At 40.5% G+C, this 26,987-nt stretch overlaps 2 protein-coding genes across 3 annotated transcripts; one reads left to right on the forward strand and one right to left on the reverse strand.

Moving 5' to 3' along the window:
- The first annotated feature begins 3 nt into the window (after window positions 1-3).
- LOC127618108 (mitogen-activated protein kinase kinase kinase 9-like) lies at window positions 4-22,128 on the forward strand. Of its 2 annotated transcripts, none has more exons than XR_007967401.1 (11): window positions 4-615; window positions 3,501-3,914; window positions 5,919-6,099; window positions 8,369-8,517; window positions 8,858-9,033; window positions 10,634-10,874; window positions 11,404-11,526; window positions 11,645-11,768; window positions 11,879-11,991; window positions 15,845-15,914; window positions 16,165-16,294. XR_007967401.1 is itself a non-coding variant. In XM_052090364.1 (11 exons), exons 1-11 carry the CDS (start codon window positions 258-260, stop codon window positions 19,671-19,673), a joined length of 2,874 nt encoding a protein of 957 aa, XP_051946324.1. In that variant the 5' UTR covers window positions 4-257; the 3' UTR covers window positions 19,674-22,128. The 2 variants fall into 2 exon arrangements, 1 of the variants encoding a protein (XP_051946324.1); XM_052090364.1 differs by lacking the exon at window positions 15,845-15,914 and adding an exon at window positions 19,387-22,128 and having other exon boundaries at window positions 16,165-16,872.
- On the reverse strand, window positions 22,126-26,525 carry LOC127618128 (tetratricopeptide repeat protein 9A). The gene is made up of 3 exons (XM_052090413.1): window positions 25,406-26,525; window positions 24,668-24,850; window positions 22,126-24,519 (listed from the first exon to the last, which is right to left on the reverse strand). The coding sequence occupies exons 1-3, from the start codon at window positions 25,851-25,853 to the stop codon at window positions 24,437-24,439; spliced, it is 714 nt and encodes a 237-aa protein (XP_051946373.1). The 5' UTR covers window positions 25,854-26,525; the 3' UTR covers window positions 22,126-24,436.
- Window positions 26,526-26,987: the final 462 nt, after the last annotated feature.

A 26,987-nucleotide genomic window follows, 5' to 3' on the forward strand; every position in this document is an offset into this window, starting at 1 on the left:
GAGCGGACGGGCTGTGCAGGACAATGTTGTTCCAAATTAAAGCAAAAAGTGCCTTATGTTCAGCACCGAAAGATCACTGAACGAGCCCGAGGGGTCCCGTCCGGGTGAAATGAGACGCGAAACCGGTCTGGTGCCCGGTGAGGCGAGAGGGTGCTCGGATTAATTGCTACTTATGCTGTTTCTCCGCGCCCTGACTTGAGCTCTGCGGCAGGTTATAGGAGCTGAACCGGGCCGGGTCGCCCCTATGGCTCGGCACCATGGATGCTTTCAGTTTCCCCTTAAGCAGCAGCGATGAAGCTGCTGAGTCCTCCAGCCTGCCGGGGACACATATCCCCGGGCAAGGCCCTTTGGCGGCGGCGGCGGCGGCGACGACCCCGTCCGGAGCCGGATGCTGGACGGCCGTGTTTGATTATGATGCCACCGCAAAGGGGGACCGGGTAGAGGTGTTGTCCAAGGACTCGCTAGTGTCCGGGGATGAGGGCTGGTGGACAGGTATGATCGAGGACCGAGTCGGTATTTTCTCCAGTAACTACGTGTGCAGCGATAACGGCATCACGGAGAAGATCCGGGACACGCCAGTGGAATACGCTGATCATTCGGTGCCTCAGTTACACTGTAAGTAACCCAGCGAATGTTATTTTTACTCTACAAAATGTTTTTATTTATTTATTTTTTTATACGTAGCTAAATCTTGCTAAATTGTGCCGTTTTGTTGTTAAATCTGACAAAACTCTACCCGTTTAATGTTTTATTTTTCTCATAAAATGGTGCACAACCATTCAGTCATCTAAATAAAAAGTTCGAACACCTTTAGATAACGGGTTAATCTTCTATTATAATTTTTTTGACCCACACTGATCATCTATATCCATGACATTAACACTCACCCCGCCTATCTCTCAAGCGCATACGTTGTTTCACACCAACTCTCATGCAGCAGAAGCACTCGTGCGGTTTCCGCATTCTCCTTCTGTTTGTGTCAGAGCACAGTGTAGCTTTATGCTAAAATATGCTACAGTACATGGATCCAAAACCGTCAGTAAAGCTTTTCCCTGTCAACCTCAAACAGCTTCAAAACAGTATCATTACACAAATAAAGGGGTGTTATTCTAGCCATGTAACTGAAATTAAAAAATGGTTTGATTTACTTAAAATATATATGTAGCATTTTTGCATCAGGCTTTTTAATTAAATTCAACTTATGGTCATGTTAGGTCTGTTTAATTAGAAAACCTTACCTGTTTGATATACAGTACTGAGCAAAAGCTTTAGGCATATAAGATATTTCACAAAAACTTTTGTCTTAAGATGGTTATTTATATCTTCAGCTTTATTGAGTCAAAATTATATACACATTTTAGACTCCCAAACATTCATTTTACAAATAGAATAGAATAGAAGAACAGGGAGACCTGCAACAGATGGCATGACCCCCATATTGCCCCCCACTGAACATCAAGTCAGTCTGGGATTACATGAAGAGACAGAAGCAATTGAGACTGCCTAAATAGAGAGAAGAATGGTGCCGAATTCTCCGAGACCTTGGAACGTCCTTTCTGTCAACAACCAAAAAAAACTTTATCCAGGTGTATCTAGGAGAATTGATGCTGTTTGGCAACGGTGGTCACACTGAATATTGATTTAGCTTTTTTATGTTTTCTGGACTTTGTATGACATGAAGTGACAAATCATGAAAACTATTTATGTCATAGATTTTGAAAACATCCTCACTATGCAAAGTTTTCACAAGTGCCTAAAACTTTTGCACAGTAGATAAATCTATCAGTTCATTCATCTTAATTTACTTATAAAGGTATGTCACATGAATAAGATTTAACAACTAACAGAATATTGTTTCAAATTAACTTAAACATTATAGTTTCTACTTATATTGAATGTTATTAATTATTATTAATCATTAAGTCAATCATTAAACTTAATTCCCCAAAAGAAGTGCAGATGCGCACATTCATATGTTGGGAAAATTACATGGATTGAACACAATCCAACTTCACCAAAGCTAACAATAGTCACCCTAATAGTGACTTAACATGAAACATCTAATTACAGTAAAATAATATCACAAATAATTAAAAGAGCTAAAACCTCAATGAATTCTTAATAACAGCTAATTAAATGCCCAATAGTTTCCCCTTTTTATGTGTATTCCCCAAGTTAGTTGTACTTAAAATCTTAATTTTATGGATTTTTAAGTCAAAGAAGTTCAAGGGACTCATTCTTTTAATTTATGTATGACTCAAAGCTCTCCTCAGAATTAGTTTAATATTTAGTGTTGTACACATTAATGCAATTTAAGTAAAGTTAAACATTTTATAAATATGTACAAGTGTAAGCAATTTATATTCATACATTATGGTTGAGTAAACAAATCGTTTTCTTCAGTAGTGAAAATGAATAGGTTCCCTTGTATGTTCTTTGTCTAAATGCAGTCTTGTGCGCTGTTGTGAATGTATTGCTGGTGGTCGTCTGCTTTGCCTGGATGGCTGCTGGCCTACTTTTTATCGTATGGTTTCTGCCAACTGCAATATTAATAAGAGACACAGTGGCCTGCACACACCATCATCTGGAGGAGACACACTCACACACACCTTTTATTTTACTGCTTCCCATTTATTCTCAATTTTAAAGCTGCATCTGACCTTCCCTACCAGTCAGATTCCTGTAACAGCTGACTGAAGTGAGACTGAATAATCAATGAACCCTTTTCACAGACTGTGATGGCGTATTTCTGCCTTATATTGCAGCGTAAATCTGGCATACATTTTTTATATATTCGCAGTTGTTTTAATCATTTAGAGTACATTTATAACATTATACTTTGTATTATATTACCCTGGAATTTATTTGAATTTATTTTAAAATGAGTAGCCGCAGCTGGGATGAGGATTCTAATACAGATGCTGAAGGAATGACCTCAATATCCTCAATCTGTCTTCTTACTGCTGTGATCCACTGCTCTCTATTTTTCTTTTTTCTTTTAGAAAGCTGTGAAAGCATAATAGTGTTTTTTTTTTTTCTTTCAAGGTTGAAGCAAACCGGTTAACTAAATTATATTTGCTTTGGTCTTCCATTTACCACAATACAAGTTTACCCTTCTATTGTTTACGTCCGCATTACATACCGTATGACACACATTTAAGTTGTTACTCATATCAACAGCTTGTAAATAAGAATAATTTTTGTTTGTTTTCATGAACAACCCCTCTCTAATTCACAGAAAAGTCACATGCATATGATTTTTTAAATATGAATTTGGAAATATTTTGAGAAAAGCTATAGCCTCAATTTGTCTGCAGATGTCACTTGGTTTCACATGCAATTACTTTCATGCATTTTAAGTGTGGCTTTAGTGTCCAAAAACTTCTCTCTCTCTCTCTCTCTCTCTCTCTCTCTCTCTCTCTCTCTCTCTCTCTCTCTCTCTCTCTCTCTCTCTCTCTCTCTCTCTCTCTCTCTCTCTCTCTCTCTCTCTCATTCTACAGTGCTGCAGATAGACTTCAGTGAGTTGGTCCTGGAAGAAATTATTGGAGTTGGAGGTTTTGGTAAGGTGTACCGTGCCATTTGGAAAGGCAGGGAGGTGGCGGTGAAGGCCGCTCATGGGGACCCTGACGAGGATGTGTCTCAGACACTGGAGAGCGTCCGTAAGGAGGCCAAGCTCTTCGCCATGCTGAGACACCCCAACATTATGGGCCTTCTGGGCGTGTGCTTGCTGGAGCCCAACCTCTGTCTGGTCATGGAGTATGCCCGCGGTGGACCGCTCAATCGGGCACTAGCTGGGAAACGCATCCCTCCGCACACGCTGGTTGACTGGGCTGTACAGATTGCACGTGCCATGCTCTATCTTCACTGCCAGGCTGTTGTACCTGTCATCCACAGAGACCTGAAATCAAGTAACAGTAAGAGTTCTTTCTTCATTAATCCATATCACATTGATTTCACAAGCTGTTCTTTCAACATTTTCTTTCCTGTGTGCACTGTGTGATTGTGCTCATATTCAGGTGTTTTGTAAATATGGCCTCAACCCTGACTGCAGTGTACAGTCTATTTTTCATTGAAGAAATGCATGTTGGTGTGTCTTTGTGAGTTGATGTGCTTGGTTTGTGAATTAGCTTTCTCAGTGTGTAAGTGGCTTGTAATCCTGTGTTTGGCACTTGACTTGTCTGATTGGATCCTCTAAACCCAAAGCCTATTACAGAGAATTTGTTTTCACCCTCACTCCCTGCTACTTCCTGATTGGCTGCTAAGAAGTTGTCCTGGTCTATGATAGGCCACTCATACATGTGTTGTAGGGGAAACAAAATCAGCTAATTTTAATAACACACTCGCACATGTTTGTTTTTTTCTATAATGATTGGGACTTTCCATTGACTTCTATTTTTTTCTACACTGAGCAATTCTATTTTCTATCCTCTAACTCCTAACCCCTCACAAAAACCTTTTTGCATTTATAGATTTCCATTGAGACATCATTTAGTATTATTATGAAGCCATTTTCCTCTTGGTCCTCACAATATAGTCAAAACCTGACCAACGCAAACATCAGAGAATCAGATGACCAGGCTGTGCTCTACAAGAGAATTATTCAGGAGTGTGAATCTAATATCGCACTGCTACAACTTTGAAGCATCCTTGAAAATGATTGATGGTATTTTCTATTCATGCAGCTCTAAAATTCATCTCACAGATGGATAATGAAACCAGCAGCAGAATGTGTTTTGTCCTGAGGAGGTTTAGATCTGGTGAAGTTACTTTGCAGGGAGGAGTTCGATCATTTCAGCACCATTAAAGTGGACAGCTCCTTCACACAGTTGCTTGTTGATGAAATGGCCATGGCTTTAGCAAGGTTTTGCTTTAATCATAGTAAATGCAGCATGTGCTCCAGTGCATGCATACTCTATTGCTCTGTGTTTGCATGTTGATTTTGACTTAAGATGTTCTGCTAAGCTGCTTTGAAATTATGTGTATTGTGAAACGCACTATACAGAAAATGACTTGAATAACTTACAATTGTCCAAATAAGTATCTGCACAATTAAGCCACACTTAAACGTGTATGAATGACTTTGCATTAAATAACAAAAAATATATCAAGCCAAGTGGCATTTTACAAACAAATTATATAACAATGCATATACTGTTAAGACTAAGACTAATGCATCTTTTTGTTTGAGCATTCTTGAATTAGCCATGCCCCCTCATTCCAAAAACCCACCTTCCAAAGATATTTTTGAGACCAAAAACGAGCAAAGGAGTTGCATTGTTTGTTCCTGTAGCTGTCAAATTCAACAGTGGCACAACTGACAAACATTATGAGTCATAGTCTCAAAGATCCGCTTCAGATACAACACTAAGAGACCGAGCAAAATGATTGACAGGTAAAAAGCGTCAATGTTTATGGTACGTGGACACATTTTTGTTTTCTACTTACAAAGTCTACAGCTGTCACAGAGGCTGGTGAGATATCTCAGGACACTTATTCCATTTTTTGCATACCTTTCCATGAAAACAATCACTTACAGCACCTTTAAGCTAGGATATGAGAACTTGAAAGGAACTGACTGAATCCAATAAAAGTGACCTTGGGACCAGTTAGTTCAAAAGCATTTGTAAAAATGGCTCAGAAAAGTAAAGAAAGTTTTGAGAAGAGCTCTAGCCTCATTTGCTTGCAGATTTGTTTTGTTTTCTAATGCAATATAATTCATTTATTCTTAAGTGTGACTTAAGCATCCAAAAGAGTCCAAGTGCCAAATACTTTCTGGGACATGGGATAGATTCTATAAAGTTGTGAACTCCAACTTCATACAATTTCCTACTATAATATCACAATCTCTGTACAACGTAATTAAATTGACACCCAACTGTTTTATTTACTCAATCATCATTATTGTAATTAACTCACAGTTCTGATTCTGGAACGCGTGGAGAACGATGATCTGAGAAACAAGACGTTGAAGGTGACAGATTTCGGTTTGGCTCGAGAGTGGCACCGGACCACAAAGATGAGCACAGCGGGGACTTATGCCTGGATGGCTCCTGAGGTCATCCGCTCCTCAACCTTTTCCAAGAGCAGTGACGTCTGGAGGTGGGCACGAGGATATGTGTTGGTGTTTCTGACCTATCCATTGCAAAGTCCCTTTAAAGCTGAAGAGTGTAATTTCTGTTCTACTGAACGGAATTGCTAAACTAACCTTTCGAATTAACTCTGTGGTAGTGTCAATGTTGTCAGGCTGTACGGTTCACTCAAAACAAACAAGAGTAAATATTATAGCTCCACAGAGACACAGAGTTAATGATTTTCAAGAAAATTAAACTACAAATGGCTTACTTATAGTTGTCTCTGCATATTCAGTTGGGTTAAGAGACAGTATTCTAACACCAAAAAAGATACACACTTCAGCTTTAAAGGTACTATATTTAATATTTTGTACTGTACTAAATCATAAAATGACCATAATATGTCATTATAGAATTAGGAAACATGCTAAGTTGAAACACTGGCTTCTCCAATAACAATGCAACAGCCAGTATATTCTTCTTTAAGTTTCCATTCCAGGCCGGAATTTATGTTTATGTTTTGGCCTGTGTGATCCCGCCCATTGTCCTTTCACCAATAGTATTTCGACACCGCCGGGTTGCCAGATTTGGACAATTTTGCAGGCAAACAACACTGCGTGCTGCAGCCATGGAAGTCAACAAATGAACTGGATCAGAGATAACAGATTCCACCCCACCTAAAAAGCCTCGCCACCTGTCTAAACACCACCATCACCAGAGGTGTAGTAAAACAAGGATAAATATTGGAGATGCCTTTGGAAGATGGAGACAGCTTAAAACCCAGAAATCCTTTAAAACGGATGCTGAGTTTGCTAATTTGCATGTAAACATTCTGGCATCCCGTATGAGCTTCGAGTCTGGGGCGGGGCAGACAAATATTTTGAATTTAGACTGCAGTACCCTTTTGAAACACTTGTTGTCAATCTTACATATAGCACCTTTAAGGTAATGCCCCTGGGTAGCTATTTTCTATCTACAGTATGCAATAGGCATGCATACTGCTTCTATCTATTTGAATCAGCAAGACCAAAATGTCCACAACTGTTTGTCAAGATTAATATATATATATATATATTATATGCACTAAAAACTCAAACAATGAAATCATAAAGCCATTTCAAAAAACGAATTGAGTTTTGGAATTTCTCCTATTCATTTTTATACTGTCTCTGGCTATAATTCTTATTTTATTTTTAAATGCTGAAAATATTATTCAGAAATAGTTTAATAAACATTCATTTCAATTATTCTGAAGAAGTTCTTAAAATTACAAATTGAGTTCAAGAATAATAATAATAATAAAAGAATACAGTTAATATATTAGTTTTTATCTTAGTCTTAGAATTAAGGTTAGTCTGTAGTCATTTTAATTAGCTTAATTTAAGAACAATTGAAGTCAATTGGAAGTCTCAGTTTAGACAGCTTGGTAAACACATATTGTACACGAAGCTGTTCCCAAAAAATATGACTTCTACTACTTAATTAAATAGTTGCAAATCATGCAGGTACATAACACAAATTTTACAACCATATGAATTTTGTTGTGTTGGCCAGACTATAGTTCACAGATGATAGCATCAAATGAAGATTTTGGTTTTGGTGCCATTAGCCTAGTCTCTGACACTGAACTTTGGGTTGATTTCCATGCATGTGGTTGCAGACAAATAATACTGAACACTGAAATCCCTCACAACAAAATAACTTCTCTGTCTTGTCTCCACTCCACACCACCAGTATTACACAGGAGACTGTTGACGTGAGCACCACTGCCTTCTTTCTCATTGGTAGTCGCTTCCGATTGTTGCTTGTCATTTGCATAAAGTTAAACTTTTCTCAACATTGTTGTGTCGCTCGGCATGGCCACATCTTGTTACCAATGGTCATTGTCGCTCGTGTCACTGGAAGTCGATCTGCTCTCATTCAAAATGAATGACAGCCTGTCGTTTTGTCGCTCAGTGTTGCTGGCGGTATGAACGGGGCTTTAGTGCTGCAGAGCTGAAATGTAGTTATTTTTTTAACCCTTCTTTTTCTCTCTGTCTCGTTCAAGACTGATAACAAGGCAATTTTCTTCTTTTTTTTTTTTTTTTTGCCCATAAAGCACAGATTTAATGGAGTTTTTTTTTTAACTTTGGAACACAATAATTGTCATCTGTTTCATAGGCTTATGTTTGTGTTACTCTTATAGTGGCTGTTTTCTTTTAGCATTCCTTTATTTCCTGCATAAATAATGTTGCTGACAGCTTGTGGTTGTCAATACAGTCTCGTTTTAACTCTGCGTCTCTCTCTCTCTCACACAGTTATGGGGTTTTGTTGTGGGAGTTGCTGACAGGAGAGGTGCCATTTCGTGGCATTAATAGTCTGGCAGTAGCTTACGGTGTGGCCATGAATAAACTGTCTCTGCCGATCCCCTCCACCTGCCCCGAACCATTTGCCAGACTTATGGAAGGCAAGAGAACCTATCATTTATACTGTTCTGTTGCATTTTAGATTTGAAGAACTGTTCCACCTGCATGAGTACAGTTTTAAAAGGTTATTTCACCCTAAAATTTAAATTCTTTCATCATTTACATCCTCATGTTGTTCCAAACCTCCATGACTTTCTTCTGTTTAACACCAAAAAATAAATGTTAGGCAGGATGTTAGCCTTAAATACCATTCACTTTCATTGTACTAAAATAGCTAAATTTCAATAAAATTGAATGTAGCTATTTCACTGTATTCATTGCGAGTGCTCTCCAGACATTCTGTTCAGCTGACAGGCTGTTTGTTTCTTTCATTTGCTGTAGACTGTTGGAATGTAGACCCTCATGCACGCCCCCCCTTCACTAGTATTCTAGACCAGCTGACAGCTATCGAGGAGTCTGGCTTCTTTGAGATGCCGGCAGAATCCTTCCAATCCCTACAGGATGACTGGAAACTGGAGGTGCAAGAGATGTTCGACCAGCTCAGAGCCAAAGAGAAGGTCTGCATGCAAACAAAACACACACACAATCATACATGCCTCTGTTGATGTAGCAATCTACATGGGGACATACCACAGACTTATATTGTTTTTATATAATGAATATAGGCTACCCTAACCTGAACCCTACCCTTAAACATTTAAAATAAAAAATACATTATATATATATTTTTTTATTGTTTGGTTTATTTTGTGTTCAAATGAGGATGTCCCCCAAATGTCCTCTATGAAGTTTGGCTAGATATAGCTAACGTCTGGGGGCAAATTTGTCTCCAGACTAAAGCAAAGTACATACACACCAGTAACTGCTTTTCAAAAGTGAGGAAAAACAGACAATTATTTTTGGTGCTCAAACTGCTCAAAATACTGCTCAAACAATTAAATGTCTTAACAAAAATAAAGAAATAAGTTAAACAAAATAGCTAACAAAATAGACAAAATTGATTGATTGAAAGCCCAATGTCCAATAGGCAATTAGATGCAGATCCAATGCAAATAGCACTCATGAAGCTCCCATAGACTCCAAGAGAAGCACAGCATACGGGCACAACAAAACTAGTTTAATGTTTAGAGCCTCTCATCTGATGAACATCGATCTTTTGCGCCATTGACTCGAGTGGTACAGGTATCTGCCATAGACTCCCTTCATTGGGGTCTGTTGGCCGTGCATCTACAGACTTCAATGAACATTCATACAGAAAAAAGCAGATTGCATTACTTGAATGAACAGTCTGATAGTGATGAGTGATATTTTACACCTTTATTCGCTAAAATGTAAAAAATGCACAAAGAGTGATGATGTAATTTATATAGATTATTTTTATTTATTGTGTATATTTAAGATGCCACTTCCACATTTCTGATGAAATTTTAGGGGAAGCCATGCTTTGTGTGTAGTCTTCAATCACCACTGGTATACAAAATCAAATCAAATCCCTTTATTGTCACTCAACCATATACACAAGTGTGTGAAAAGTCTTATGTGCAGTTCCAAGCAACATAGCAGTTTTGACAATGATGAGACATATACCAATTACAATAAACAACATATTTACACAACACAATTTACGTATCTAATATACACATAATTACACGCAAGACAATGTACAAATATTATTATACAACGTACAGTATGCAATACACTCTATATAGAATACACATACACACAATATAAAATATGCATACACACAACATAGAATACACAGTATACAATAAATATATTATATATAAAATATACAGTAGGTTGTACACACACTAAATAAAGTACAAAAGAATGTTCCTGTTTTCTCAATGGGAAATTTCTTACTCACCAAAAAACAGTACCAGAACATTGCAGTCAGTAGATTTGTTATAGAATTTACTGTACATTCAACAAAAACTAGATGTTAATCTCCCAACTGTGGTGTTGCCAGACTCTTTAATGACTTAATGATCCTTAATGACTAGATGTGTGCCAGATATGTTTACCAGATTATACACACTACATGGAACAGAATAATGGGTGAATTGCATCTTTCTCTCTCTCTCTCTCTCTCTCTCTCTCTCTCTCTCTCTCTCTCTCTCCCTCACTCTCTCTTTCTCTTTCTTTCTCTCTCTATAGGAGTTAAGATCCTGGGAGGAGGAACTGAGTCATGCGGCTCTACAGCAGAAGTACCAGGAAGAGGCTTTACAACGGCGTGAGCAGGAACTGGCAGAGAGAGAGATTCACATTTTGGAACGAGAGCTCAATTTCATAATTCACCAGCTGTACCAGGAGAAACCACGAGTGCAACACCGGCACGGAAAGTTCCAACGTAGTCGACTTAAACTACGCGATGGGAACCGTATCAGTCTGCCTTCAGGTTAGTATTTCATATTATTGTGTGGATCTGTCATTATTGACTAATCCTCCCTGTTCCAATCCAGTCTACAAAACAGTGTCAACACCATTTGGTGCCAGACACCATCGGTTCTTGAGTGTCTTGTGATCAAACTTCATTGACATCAATGACTCTAAATTTGAATTGAGAGTGGAAAAGGGAAGATTTTTTGTAAATCATGACTGAAATGTTGGTCTGTTCCTCATACAAAGCTATTTTAAGGTTTCAAAAGACTCAGAATACATCAGACAATTCATATGGACTATTTGTTTGATGCTTCTTTGTCATTTTAAAGCATGAAAGAATCAGCTCTCATTCATTTTCATTATTTTTGAACAAATAAAAACAGCCTGCATATTCTTCAAAAATTCACCTTTGGTGTTCTATGGAAGAAATTATGATAGAATTCAAATTTTTAGGTGAATTTTTCCTTTAATAAATGTATGTGTGTGTCTGTTTATAATAGCTTGTGTATGTGTGGGTATATAATGATATTATGTGGGTGTTTCAGATTTCCAGCATAAGATCACAGTACAAGCGTCACCATTTTTGGATAGAAGGCGGAGCCTTCTGGGCAGTAACTCCACGCCCCCAAACAGCCCTCCTGTTTTGCCACGTCTCCGCGCAATCCAGTGTAAGTATGTTTGTTTTACGTGTTGATTTTGCATATGGACTTGTGAATGTTTGTTTGCATCTTTGGTGTACATTGTCAAATCCAAGGTTCTAATACATATTCATAATCATTGTGACAGTGACCCCTGGAGCAGAAGGTCCAGCCTGGGATCGTAACACTATGTTCCAGTGTGATGAAGAGGAGAAGAGGAAGACTTTACGGAAAAAAGGGAGAACGCACCGAGAACACAGCGCTGATGAGAGGTCTGTGTGTATATGGGTGTTTATACACAGTGAAATCCTTTACCAAATGTGTTAACACATGTAATTACAAACCTCTGTGTGCAAATGTACTGTATGTATGTGTCATTCAGTTTGAAGACTCCTAAAGAGGGCAATCGGCAGCGGTCCTGCAGTGCTCCAAACCTGCGGCGCTCCCCCAGACACAGTCCTGCAATACCAGGAGTGTCCAGCCTGGCTGAGACAGGTATCACACTGTATTATACTGTTGTTACATTAGCATTATACAATGTAATGAATTCTGACATACTGACTTGAGGCTTTTATTTTGTATTCTGGTTGAATGTGACACTCGTGTCCCATGAACTTGTGCATGGTGTATTAGAGTGCATTCGAGCAGGGGTTTTTCAACCTTTGCTGAACCAGGGACCCCGATCCAGATTCTCAGTCAATCCAGGGACCTATATAAATATATATTTTTGGTTAAAGCTTAAAAGAATAACCAGGGCTCCAGACTGCGTCTAAATGGTTGCATTTGTGCGACTACAAAGTTGTCCGACTCTCTGATTGTACGCTGTTGTTTTTTGTTGGGCTGCTCAAGGCTCAATGGACAGATCAGTGCAGAGACGTGCATATACATGTGGACCGGTCTGGGTCGCGGATTTGGCTTCGATTTATTTGTTTAAAACCTCTATGAAAACCCATAACGTGTTGATAATTAAACAAGTCTAAAATCATATTAAATGGCCCCAACATTCTAAACAGAATTGAAAGGAATAAAGGAGAAATCTGTACTTTGAACAGACTTCCTCACATCACAGATATACAAAAATATTTAACATTAATTTTTATCAATATACCGGGGTAGTGAGGGAATACAATTTAATTTCTGGATGTGTTTTTCTTATGACATGGATCATTTGTTTTATGGTTACTCTCCATTTAATCATGGTTCCCCTTCTGTCACTCACTCAACTTTGTGTCGAATGTAGTGAAACAATGGGTCTTTCTTGAGAGCCTCACTTACCTCTGATCTTGAGAAAAGGCCAATGAGTAATTGACAGACAGAATTTGCATGTTCCACCCCTGTACATATGGGTATAAAGGGAAGCGGGCATGCGTCTGTCAGTCAGGTTTTTTCTTCTGAGCCGAGAGGTTGTGCAGCAGCAAGCTGAAGTTCACTACTGTTCCACTAACCTCTGTAGGCAGAGCATTCCTGTTGGATCTACGGCGCTTTACCAGTGGCTTTCTCCTTCTCTGCACGCTGTGCAGTCCACGCCCCTGGGCACTTCGACAGCGCTTCTGTCTGAGTGCATACTTCTAAAAGAGTATTTTCCCCTCTAAAAGAAATTGTTTTCACTCACAAAAGAGCAATACACAGCAGGCGTTGAACATCCTTTTCAGGACGCGTCTTTTTATAGATGCTCTTCCGCCTCTGTGTAGTTCCTGGATGCAGTCGATATCTCTCCAAAACTGACAGTCATTGATGCTGCCTTGTGTGCCTGGGTATCGATCACACTGAGGCAGCATTTGTGGATGGTTCATGTACTCACTGCGAGAACATGACTATGGCAGCGTTGCGGTCACGACTTTCATTTCTCAAGGTGAATGCCACCGCCCCCCGCGCCGTTCCTTATTACCACGGGATTGAGGACAAACCGGCTGACGATAGAGGCAATTCGGGGATGGCCCCACGAGCCTCCCGCCCCCCGGCACGCCTGCTTGATTCCGTCCGGGCTTGAGGTGAGTGTGGCTCACCTCATGGCCAGCCCGCGTTCTCCCTTGAGCCCTCGGAGTTGGAGGATGACGTCGCCGCTGCATCGGAGAGAATTCAGCGTTCTTCTGAAGCAGAGGACTCGACTGGGGTGCCACCTTCTGGTCAGCCCACCCAGTCTGTGGCTGACGCGCAGATGGCGACATGCTTGCCAGGGCCACCGTGAACATGGGCTTGGACTGGAACTCTCCGTCCTCCCAACAGCCTTCACGGCTTGACGATTGGTACCTCAGGTCAGGGCGCTGCTCCCAGAAACGCATGGTACCTTTGTTCCTGGAAGTGCATGATGAGCTGACGTGGTCGTGGAGGTCACCTTTCACTGCCCGGAACCGACCTCCTCACTCGTCCGCTCTCACTACCCTTGACAGTGGTGCAGCCCATGGAGGTCCCCCAGGTGGACAGAGCGGTTGCGATCCACCTGTGCCCCGAGAACGCCGCCACCTGGTGGGATCGCCCGGTACTCCCCTACAAAGCCTGTAGGATGACGTTGTCATCTGGTGCTGTGCAAGTGCAAGATCAGGGAGGACGAAGAACAAGTCACCGTAGTGGCTCCTTACTGGCCCACTCGGACTTGGTTCTCGGATCTCACACTCCTCGCGACAGCACCTCCCTGGCAAATTCCTCTGAGGAAGGACCTTCTTTCCCAGGGACGGGACACACTCTGGCATCCGCGCCCAGACCTCTGGAACCTCCACGTCTGGCCCCTGGTAGGTACGTGGAACATCTGAGTGACAAACCACCTGCGAATGTAGACACGATCAACCAAGCCAGAGCTCCTTCTACCAGGCAGCTTTACACCCTAAATTGCAACTTGGTGTTCTTCTAGTCTGAAGACCTGCAGAGATGCACAGTTTGGTCAGTGCTTTTAATCATGCAAGAGAGGTTGGAGTGGAGGCTGTCCCCCTCCACCTTGAAGGTGTATGTAGCCGCTATCGTGGCCTACCACAACGCAGTGGACGGCAAGTCACTGGGTAAGCACCACTTGATTATCAGGTTGTCAGATTATCATTACCCGGAAGCTGAATCCTCCCCGGCTACGCCTGTTGCCATCCTGGGATCTCTCAGCGGTCCTCTCGGGCCTTCAGAGATCCCCCTTCGAACCACTTGAGTCAGTTGAGTTCAAGGCCCTCCCCTTGAAGACGGCCCTCCTGATAGCGCTAGCTTCTATCAAGAGGGTTGGGGATCTGCAAGAGTTCTCTGTCAGCAACACTTGCCTGGAGTTCGGTCCAGCAGCTACGTCTCCAAGGGTCCTACGACCCCCTTCAGAGATCAGGTTGTGAACATGCAAGTGCTGCCTCGGGAGGAGGCAGACCCAGCCTTTTAATTGCTGTGTCCGGTACGTGCTTTGCATATCTATTTGGACCGTATGCAGGGCTTTAGATATTCTGAACAGCTCTCTGTCTGCTTCGGCGGATGGCAGAAAGGGAACTTTAGCTCACTGGGTCATTGACGCTATCTCCCTGGCCTACCAGATCCAGGCCATGCCCGCCCCTTGCAGGTTCGAGCACACGGTCGCTGTGTTTGTAGAGCTCCTCCCTCACCAGGCAGGACCTACCACCACACCACTTCCACGTGTGGCTTGACAACCCATGTGACGTATTGGCCACATGTTACTGCCCAGACTGGGGGGAGTGTGGTCTCCGCAGGGTCTTTTCCCCCTGAAAGAATAGGAAGGGAAAAGATCGCCTTCCCCGACTCATTTCATAGTGTTAAGATAGCCAGCTTGCTCCCATGATAGTCATGTCGCCTGTTCCTGTTCTGTCTTAGGTGCTGGGAACCTAAGGTTTGTATGTGACACCTTTTTCTAAGGGGCGTTGGGGAGGGTTACATGCGGCCGGTACAGTTGCTTCTAGCACGCAGTTGCGCCAGGCAGCCTAGTCAAAAATGGGTCTAAAATCCTTTTCATAACAGTAGGCAATATATTAAAGCCAGGAACACTGACTAGCAAGTTTAAGCAACTTTTTTTTGCCGAGGTTGTCACAGACAAGGAATCTTGTGTTTGTGGTCTAGTTCTCTTCAACTGGAGACACACACCGGTTAATTTATACTTTCTCTCCACTTCACTATCATATGGAGATCGATGAAAAAAACAACATAGTACTGCATGAGTGCGTGGACATAAAAAATTGCAATAGACTGAATTTTGATGCGATTCATAAAGCAACTTTGCCCTGTATATGTGTGTGATCGATAACTTATCCCCTTGAGGTTTGCCATACAATAACAATTACGAGTGGCTTTAAAGGGAAATATTTGTCCAATTGGAAAATTAAAAAAAGGGTATACATACACAAGCATAAGACCTTCACGGATCTTCTTCATGCAGATTGTGTCTGATATCAACATGCAGAGACACTTATGAGAAGCACAATCATCTGCAGCTCAGTTTAATACAGGTAATCCACTAAAATAATAAATACAAATAAAAACAATTCTGCTCGAAATGTTGCTATTTCTTATAGCTGATCAAGTGAATAATAAAATTGTCAGACATTTCACAGATTATATGTACATTTGATTTGCATTCTGCAACAAAGAAGCTAAACAACCATACACTACAAAAACTACACAATATTACTGACAAGCTGAGAAATGGTGATGTTGCAACACTGCGAAATCTTTGTGCCCCCTCCTCTCTCTCTGTAGAAAATGAGGACTGCTGCTTTCTATCGGAGTCAGCTGACTCTCCGGGCCAATCATACCTCTGCATACCGTTCCATAGGGACGCACCTGCTGCAGACAGCTACAGCACAGAGAGCAGCACGACTGGCATGGCTTCTGAGGTGTTCCCCAGTTTTACGCGACGGAGCCTGAGCGGAAATCGTAGATCAGAACTAGTGTTGTTAGGCTGTGGAGTGGCACTTGCTGCAATTGGTTTAGGTCATAACCTGCTGGACCTAGTGCGTATGGAGGAGAGTGTACGTCCACGATGGGAAGGTCTGTTTCACTGTACCGGCGGTCAAAGTCGTGGCACCAGCCCACCCACACGCAAACTCTTTAAACGGGAAAGCCCTCAACGGCCTCCCCATCTACCCTCTTCTTTTACACTCCTTTCTCTCTCTTCTGTTTCTGACTGTAACTCAACCCGTTCTCTCCTCCGCTCCGACAGCAAAGAGTTACTTGTACTACGCCCACCTACACCTCCTGGACAGACCCTCCCTCCTATTAACCCACTGGTCAACACCCACTTGGAGAGTTTTAAACGACACCCTCGCCAGTCTCTCACACCTACACATGTGCCCTCTGCACCCTCTGTAACCCGCAGGCTTCATCGTACACCTTCAGATGGTGCAATAAAAAAGGGCAGCCCACCTGCCTGTACCATGCCCTCAAAAACAACACAGGAGCACACAGGTGAGAAACACATGAAAACCTCTATTACCATCAAGAGCAGCAATTTGAATCTTGTTATTAGGCCTGTTTCATACATCTCTGTGTCTGCAGCATGAGTCACAGAGCTGTGCCTCTACATCAAAAATCAAAACAGGGAATTCAGGGTTACCACACTGAGAATGGACACATTTCTGGGTTTAAAATGGGAAAGTAAACAATAATGGGGTAGATTCCTACCATGGTCAATAGTCATGTTTCTATTCAAGATGTTAGTTTAAATTATGAAAAACAATTAGCAAATAAAGCAGTGTTTCCATAACATGTGTTTAAAAGAACAAAATCATCACTTCTTTGGAAATTGGCACTAAATATAAGTTGTTGCCACTGGGGAAGCCACTGTGTTAAATGTGGTAATTTACTTGCGGTTTCGAGCACACAGACAAGACACTCTCTCAAATCCCATGCTTGCTTGTAATCGGCAGCAGATGCCTTACATCTGGGAACAAAGCTTGTCGGCAGTTCGGGGAGGTAATTGTAGCCAATAATTTTGCTGACAGGTTTTTCAGAAATGGTCAGAGCAATATTTGAGATGCTATGCGATGATATTGGTCAACTGGTTTGTCCAGTTATGAGTGAATTATTAGAAGTCACGTGACTTTTTTTATCTAAAAATTAGGGCTGTTGATTTAACACATTAATTCAGTGCATTAAAAAATTTACGCAATTAATCGCAATGCCCCCGGACCATAATAAGGAAGATTCCTGAGAAATGCAAGCTTGTAGTACCACCTGTTTACTCCAGAGGGCAGTAATTGAAATTTCAGCTGTGTGGCAACGCGCAGTTTATACAGAGAACAAAACAACCCTTCAGCAAACAGCACGTTATGTTCTTGTTTTCAAAACACATGATGGAGCACAAATCCATCATTATCAATGATGAACTCTTCTGCCACAAGAATATAATGCATTTTAATTATCTGAATATATAATATATATATTATATATTAGCTAATTTATTCATTCATTCATATGGAATGTTCTTGTAAGTTTGGCAAGGCTTTCTAAAAAGTGAATGCAGCTACCGGTGTCTGCCCATATAATGTAGTCTACTCAACAAGTCATCATTATTATAATGTTATTAATTATTATTAATTAGTTATTAATTTTCATGATCAATAAGAAATGCTTTCATTGATCATGTTGTTTACTGTAAATCCACAACTTTCTTCAACAAATGTCCATATTCTTTCTAAACATTAATTCCAAAAAGTTTACATGCTCATTTACTTATAATGAAATATGCATAGTCTACATGGCAATCGTGCTCTGTATAAACTCAACCATAAATGTATAAACTTACATCATAAATTGATGTGCTTTTTAACCATAAACGTGCTCACTTATTAATTAAGAAATCAGTCAGTCACGGACTCGTATTTGCATCACTAAAAATCAAGACATCGCATACTGGCACACTGGAGCATAAGCACTAAAGAAATGTTGTACGCACGCTTGTCAGTTGACGTACGCATAAAACAAACTTTCATGTCAGTTTTTGCCTTTATAAATCATGATTTGTTCCACAAAAACTTGATTTTATGCATTTGTATTTGTTCCCCACTGAAAACCATTATTATGATCAGTTAGAAAAGGTATAGCAACCCACGTCGGTACAGGCTAAAGCTCTGTACCGAATGTAGATTGAAAGCTATAGGAGTAACTTTTAATAATTTTGTTAAGGGATTTGGAAAAACAGTATGTTTGCTTTGTCAGATGTCTTTTTGAAGTAGTTCACTCCATTATTTTTCCATAAATTGCAAAACAGAAAATTTGATAAATACGCCTATAGTACATTTTCAACATATTTTCAGCTGAATTCAGTGAGCAACACCAGAGACAGTTTAGCTGAGATGGACCACTGTATTAACCAATGGATGAATAAAAGTCCCGACTTACATTTAAAAGAGCCAATCGTCTTTTAGATAAAGTTATCGCCTGTCAGTCAACTCAATAATTTTTGTGCGCATTAGCTGAGCCATTCTTATAAATAGTAGGCCTATTCTTTTTTTAGCACAATCTAAAGACACACAATTTATGAAACTATTGTTGTCAGATTTTACTGCAGATTTTAAATAAGTTCTTAGAATTTTATGTTGACCAACGGTTTTGGAGATTTCGGTCTTTCCCCATTCAAGTAGATTGAAGCAGTACTTTCTGTTACAAAGATGGCCGCTGAGTGGACTGACTTGCCTTGAAATTGACTTTGGCAACGCACAATAAAAAAAAAGGCTCAGCACCAAAACTTTATTCTAAGTACTTCCTCTAGTATGCTTATGCATAATGCTTGCTAATGCTCTAACCTATTAATATGGGTGCCAAAATTATTATGCGCTACTTACATGCTGCAGATGCGAGATTTAAGGAACAGACCTCAGAAATGTATTTACTTAAACTATAATTTGTTATTTCTGAAATTAGTTGCAGTCATATTCCTGATGAGGATGAATGTCTGAGTAAGTGCATGTGCTTTTGTAGTGCAATATAACTGTGCAGTTCCATGGAGCTTAAGTGAGGACCCCTGGGAGGTGCCCCGGCTGCCTGACCCAAACCTAATTTTCCCACCTACACCACGTCGTCGCATCCAACCTGAGCGCCCCAAGACTCTCGAATTCCTGGCTAGGCCTCGCCCTTGTCCACGAGCTCGCTGTGCATCCCAGTGGGGTGAATCTCCTGCCCACACCTCCAGCACCGAAACCCCGTCCACTGTGGAGTTTGGAGAAGGTGTGGCCATCTTGGCCACTCCAATGGAATCAACCCCCTGATCCCCTTGGGTGAATGACGGACTTTTGGACCAGCAGGAGGAAGGACAATGTAGGGATGGGACCCGGCCTCTCTCATCAGACCTCAATTTAACCCGAGACTCACCTCACAGAGTGCAATCAGGGTTTTTATCTTGACTCCACTCTGATAGTCATTCTTCAAAACCAAACTTCACACACAGTGACGGATATTAAAGGGATAGTTCACGCTATCAATTTTAAAAATTAAAATTCTGTCATCATTTACTAACCCTAATATTGTTCGATATGACTGCACTACTCAACATGCTACTCAACATCTTTTGTGGGCCGCATTATAATTTCCATTTTCAAGAGTATTTACAGTAGTTCTCTGTATTGCTGAATCACAGCACAGTTAGAAAGGGAAATTAACTGCAAAAGGATGTAACGACATAGAGAAAGAATAATAAACAACAATAATAAACAACAAAGAATATCCAAGCAAAGCTGATGTTGCCTGAGAGTGGTGGACAGTCTGCACCCATGTTCATATGTGTGCACATGTGCAGTCTTTCAATCAAACGTGCACTCTCAATCTCACTCGAGAATCACTCATCAGCACGAACCTGTGTCAAACATGTTTCACTATAGCTCAACTTATATGCTCCTCATAGTAACAGTCATAACAGGAAAATAAAAGTTTATCCTATAATATGCCTTCATGCAAATGCTTATTAATGATCTGAGTTACTTCACCGCATAACACTACAGAGGAACAAAGAAAGTTATATGTATTTTTGGGTGAATGATCCCTTTAATGTTTCTCAAAAATTCAGACCCACATGGTTTCAGATGTAGCACTTAGACCGTCGGTACAGTCAGGGATAGGATCTAAATTACATCCACTGTTGAATAGAAAGGTATAAGCTGACTCCCTTTACGAGAGTTCTCATTATACAAATATAACGACATTAGGATGGTTTAACAGATTTGATACCTTGATATGGGTAAATTATGCTTGGTTTTGTGCTTTACTGGTATTTTCATCAGTGAAACCATGTCCATTTTAGAAAAGGTTTTCAATAATGGCTCTTAATAAACATTTAAACTCCTGGGGTCTGAACGGATAGTAGTGCAGTTTTGATAAGCTCTTCTTCATTAAACATTGCAGTCCAGGTGTAATAAGCTATTGTTCAAAACAAGCTAGATGCTTATTAATGGGCGGACTGATGTCCTTTAGAAAAGTACAGGGTCTGGAGCTTTCATTTTGAAAGGCATTTATCAGGACACTTTTTTTATTCGCAAACTTGTTTTTTTATTCACATTGAGTGCCCTTTTGCGCTGTATTCAATTCCGATCAGTATGTATGTACACATGTCTGCATGTTTATGGTAGAATTAGGACCTCCCTGAACACTGTGCTAGCTGAGAAATGTTTGACAGTTTTCAGAATTTATTTGTCATACACGGATGAGATTGTACACCTTTAGAAGTGCTTTTTTCTGGTCTCATGAATGTATATTTTTGTGTGTGTGTGTGTGTGTGTGAGAGAGAGAGAGAGAGACAGATGTCCATGCATCATGCATACATGTGTTTCCATCTAATTGAAGGATTCCATGCTGTTTGTCTATTGAATTTGTTTTGAGATTTTTTAGATGCATTTAATTTTTTGGCAATTTTATAAGGTGCATATCTTTTGTGCAATATTTGTTATACATTTTCATGTGCACATCGATACTCATTTTTGAATGTATTTATTTGTTTTTTATATTGCACTTTGCTTTTTTATGCTTTTGTGATGAAACTGATGAGGAGAAATGTTTCTGTCTGACTTTCTGAACATGCTCAGACACGCAGATGTGAACATTCTTTTGCATGATCATTCGTCTGCTGTGTCTCTCAACCCTTAATCATTCATCTCTGTACTTTCAAAAGTTCCTTTAGAGAGAAAACAACATTTGGAGCCAAAACACAGAGCTTTTGTTTGTCTTCCCCTTTCTGTCACTTAAAACCTGCTTAAACACAACATTTCAAAGTAATTTCTCATGTGGTCACATAAACAAATGCCTGAAATACAGAGTACTTCAGAGTCAATTCTGACAGTTGAATTGCATTGGATCGCTTGCATCATTGGACAGTGGATCGCTTGCATCATTCCATCTGAATGTGATATATTTTTATTTTTCAGGCTTGAAGGAATGTGTAGCCAAAAATGAAGAGCATCTGCTGTCATTTATAAGCACAATTACTGCTGTCCTGGAGATCTGGGCAAGTGTTTTGGGTTCTGAAACTGCTGCTATGAAACTTGTATTGCACCCAAGCAAATTAGACTCACGAAAGAGCTCAATTAAAGCCCTGAAATGATGAAGTGTGGTGTTTTGTGATTGATGTCTTAGTACTGGAAATTATGCGCAAGTATTATTAATGTCTTGAGATGAGATGGAGTCTGATGAAGAGCATGTAACGAAACATGACGAAACGTCAACACGGTGTGCCAAATTTGATGCATGTTTTTATTGATACATGCTGTATATACAGTATATATATGTATATTTAGTTTTTTTGGTCATGCACCTGGATTCACATTTTTTGGAGGTGTGTATTGTTTACTATTTTTGAAATGAGATTTTCCATCTGTGTCACTTCCGTAAACATTACATTTTATTTATTCAATTTGAGCTCTGTGATAAAGTTAGCCTCAATGCCCCACATAACTACAAATTTAACACAATAAGTAAATGCTTACTCATCAAGAGCAGCATTTTAAATGACAGTTAGATGCATTCAACAGTTTAAGCTTTCATTTTTCTACATTACAGAGATGTGTGTCTAGCTGTTTCAAAGCCAGCATGTCTAGGACATCAACCCATCTGTCTCCAAGGATGATTTCCATGGAACCTCACCATAGCAACTAGCACTGAATTGGACTATTTGTACCTGCTGTATAGCTTCAAATAAAACCCATAATAAGCTGTGTAGAGTAGAGAAATATTAAATGAAATATTAAAGACAAAACAGATGAAGTACTTTCTCTGTCAAAACCTATTATATAAAAGGTCATTTTTTTAAGAGACCATCAAGTAAAATCTATTAGTCACCAAATGAGTACTTGTACACTCCTTACTATCAAAAAGAAGAGTGTTGTTAAGTTATTCAAATGACTAATTATTTCCCTAAGTTTGTAAAAAGATTACTTTATCAATTATTAAATTGGAAAAAGTAATCAAATTACTAATGACTTTACTTTTAAGTAACTTTCTAAAACACTTTACAGAAAATATTTTGTTGTTCTGCTCAACGTCCATATTTCCTCCTGGTTCATTGTCGCACGCAAGTCAAACACTTTTCTGACAAAGAAACGCAAACAGACGTACATGTAAACATAATTTATGTTTTAAAGATGTTTTACATAAATATTATTTAGTAATTTACTTTAATAAGAATTCAAAATATAGTGTTAAACGCCTTTTTTACTAAAAAGTAATAAGAGTACAGTAACTAATAATTTTTTATCAGATTACACACAATGCTAAAAAAGAATCACTGATATATCACAGCACAAACAAAAAACACGCACTCCTAAACATAACAAGGATCACAGTTTATTTTACTCCTACATGCTTTTGTGTGGGTGAGAGACTGTGCTTGATTCACATGCTTGCACTCTTTAAAGGAATATTCCGGGTTCAATACAAGTTAAGCTCAATAAACGGCATTTGTAGCACAATGTGGATTACCATACAAATTAATTTTGATTTCCCCCTCCTTTTCAAATCTGGGTTACAGTGAGGCACTTACAATGGAAGTGAATGGGGCCACCAACAAATGTTCCAAGACTCACTGTTTTAAAGGTATAGCCACAAGACGCGAATAATATTTGGAATAACATGATTTAATTGTGAAGTTGCAGTTGGTTGCTGTGACGACATAACACTTTAAACCATAAATAACAGAAGAATTAAGGTAAGTGCTTTTATAAACTTATAAGCTTCACATTTCTGCATTTAAACCCTCAAAAGATTGGCCCCATTCACTTCCATTGTAAATGCTTCAGTCTAACCCCGATTGTATATTCTTCTTTTTAAGAAATCAACATTATGCCACAAATGCGGTCAACTGAACTTGCTTGTATTCAACTTGGAATATTCCTTTAAGTCCACTGTACGTGTGTAAATGTTTGTCTGTACACATAAACCCACTGAGTGAATGTCAGATCTTTCCTACTGCGATTTGAAAATGGGTGTTAAGAGAAGAGTAGGTTGTGTACTATCAATGTTGCCATCATGTTTACTGGTAGTGACACTTAATTGCACTTCAATAAAGGAGCTTCATGTGTTCAGTTGGCAGTTTTCTCAATAATAAAAACAGAGTTATGATCCAAAAGCAATATGCAAATAAAAAAAGCTGCATTCAAATGGAAAATATGTTACATCAGCCACAAAAAGATCCACAAAGCGTGTTTTGTGGGGCACAATATAAGACCAAAATCACCCTTTGAAATCCCCCCCGCCAACAATAAAACCCAAAACTTTTTATACCACAAATGATTAATACTTCAAAAAGTATAATAAATGGCATTTGTGGTCTCTATACCTGGTCTCCACGGTCTACTGCAGGGCACAGCACACCTGATTCAGCTCTTCAGTCTGATTCAAAGACCATTTTTGACAGGAAGTCAGCTGAGACAGGTGTGTTGCCCTCATTGGAATCAAGTCTTCCATGAAATGCCAAACCTCGTCCACAAAATGTGCGATGAGGGGAGTGTGAGGTGTCCGCGCAGTGGAAAGCTGTTAAAGCAGGAGTTGTTTACGGAACTTCAGATTTCTCTCTTTGGGCATTCCTGCGAATCTTCATTTCCGTGAGCTGAATGTAGCGGATGACATTAGTGTCTGTTCCACACAAACACATACAGACACATAGAAAACAGCTGTTAACACAGAAAATGCTGACAGGATGTGTAATGGCAGATACATCTCTTTTTGTTATATGATTACAGTAGAAGCACTGAATTTGAATTTGTGTGGGTGTGTGACTGACCTGTGGGCTGTTGTTTGTGCGACTCTTTCAGGTAGTGCAAGGCTTTGTTGAAGTCTCCCAGGTGATAATACGCCACACCAGAGCGGTACAGAGCTTTAAAATTTTCGCCCTCCTTTCTCAGAACCTTCAGACAGTATTCTTTCACTCGTTCATAATTTACCAGCTCCATCTGCAACAGACATGCTACGCACAACACACATTATGAGGATCTCTCTGCTGAAAAGAGAGAGAAAAAAATAGCCAAACCAGCCAATGGTTGGCTCTTTGCCTGAACAGCTAAAAAGTGTCTAAAACTCCTCTAAACCTAGCCAAATGGCCGCTGGTGTTTTTTTTACCCCACCATAGTTGTTTTACATTGCTCATTTAAACTTATGATCATTTATGATTAGTCATGGTGTTTTTGCACCATTTGTCCTCAAATTGCTATGAGGTACAGCCTATGAGGCATCACAATCAAAAGCATGCTCAGACAACCCACAGCAGTAGCGATGACGTCACTCTGCGTGCAGAACTTCAGACATTCACACAGAAAAGCACTTCTTAATTTTTTCAAGGCTGTAACATGTATTCAGGAATGCAAAGACCAAAATGGGCCAAATGCACCCCCTCAGCGTCTAAGCATTTTTGGGCCCTGCTTTCATTCACGATTAACAGGTGGTATGCTTAGTGGAATCACTGTAAAGGCTCTGGTTTTAAAACGAGGGACACAGTCTGGTAAAACATGATGTTCTTTCACACCTGCCAGGCTGTTGTAGCACTCCAGCTCCGCGTTCTCCACCGCGCCTTTCTGCTCGTCTGTCAGGCTGGACTTGCTGATGCTCGTCAGGACGGTGGACGGGGACTTGCTGGTGTCAGGGTCCCCTAGCACGCGACAGAGACCCTTCATTTCCAGCAGCGCGCGATGGTACTTCCCGATGGCCTCTCGGTATTTTTTATCCTTGTAACACTGCGTGCCCTGCGTCTTGAAGTCCAGCGCGCGTTTCACCAGTTCCGCCGGCTCGTTTTGCGGTTTTACTACCGAACCACTCTGATGAGGCGCGTGCTGCGGATGGCGCGCGTCTCCGCGGCTCCGGCCACCGGGGGGCTGCACGACGCACTGTGACTGACCGGTGGAGCTGGTCATGACGCTCATCGCGCCGTTTCTGTTGCGGAGCATTCCTTCAAATCTGCCCTGGTCCACGCTCATATCACCGATCCAGCTACTGTATCTGGATGCAGGTATCTCGCGCACGTTTCAAAGCCTCGTTCGCTGCCTCTGTTACCGTTCCGTGTGTGTAGACTCTGTCAGCACGCTATTCGCTATTTGCTTTTAAAATATGGATTCTCTGATTGTTCACACGATGCTATGAATTTTCACTCATTTCCACACTGGTCCTTTTTCTCTGGCGGAAAGGAACGGGAAGAGCTCGACACGTCCTGCTTTTACCGAATGACTCAAACGGGAGTGAGCGTGCGCATCGATGCACGCGTGCTCGCGCTGCCCTTAAGAAATGCGGTCATCACGGATGGAGCGCGAAAACCAGTCTGTCAGGCCCCCCGTGCGATGTCCCGTTTCCATTGAAATCCAGCTGAGAGCAAGTCACCCGTTAACAAAGCATTTCTCATGCTCAAATGATTATTTTGAGTGACGTGTTTCTGCCTCCTAGAACACAGAACAGACAAAAACAGCTGCTGTCAGACACACTTGAATCTCGCCTTCCTTTTGATCCCCCTTTGATTCAGAAGATCTGCTTTCTTTTCTTTCACTGCAGGACACAATCATTGTTTACTCACATACATTTAAATAAAAGTAAAAAATGTGTGTGTGTGTGTGTGTGTGTGTGTGTGTGTGTGTGTGTGTGTGTGTGTGTGTGTGTGTGTGTGTGTGTGTGTGTGTGTGTGTATGTGTGAGCGTGTATTTATCACTTTGTGGGGACCAAATGTCCCCATAAGGATAGTAAAACCCAAAATTTTTGACCTTGTGGGGACATTTTGTCGGTCCCCATGAGGAAAACAGCTTATAAATCATACTAAATTATGTTTTTGAAAATGTAAAAATGCAGAAAGTTTTCTGTGAGGGTTAGGTTTAGGGGTAGGGTTAGGTTTAGGGGATAGAATATAAAGTTTGTACAGTATAAAACCATTATGTCTATGGAAAGTCCCCATAAAACATGGAAACACAACATGTGTGTGTGTGTGTGTGTGTGTGTGTGTGTGTGTGTGTGTATGTGTGAGCGTGTATTTATCACTTTGTGGGGACCAAATGTCCCCATAAGGATAGTAAAACCTGAAATTTTTGACCTTGTGGGGACATTTTGTCTGTCCCCATGAGGAAAACAGC

This window comes from Xyrauchen texanus, chromosome 24 (assembly GCF_025860055.1).
Source record: "Xyrauchen texanus isolate HMW12.3.18 chromosome 24, RBS_HiC_50CHRs, whole genome shotgun sequence".
NCBI lineage: Eukaryota > Metazoa > Chordata > Actinopteri > Cypriniformes > Catostomidae > Xyrauchen > Xyrauchen texanus.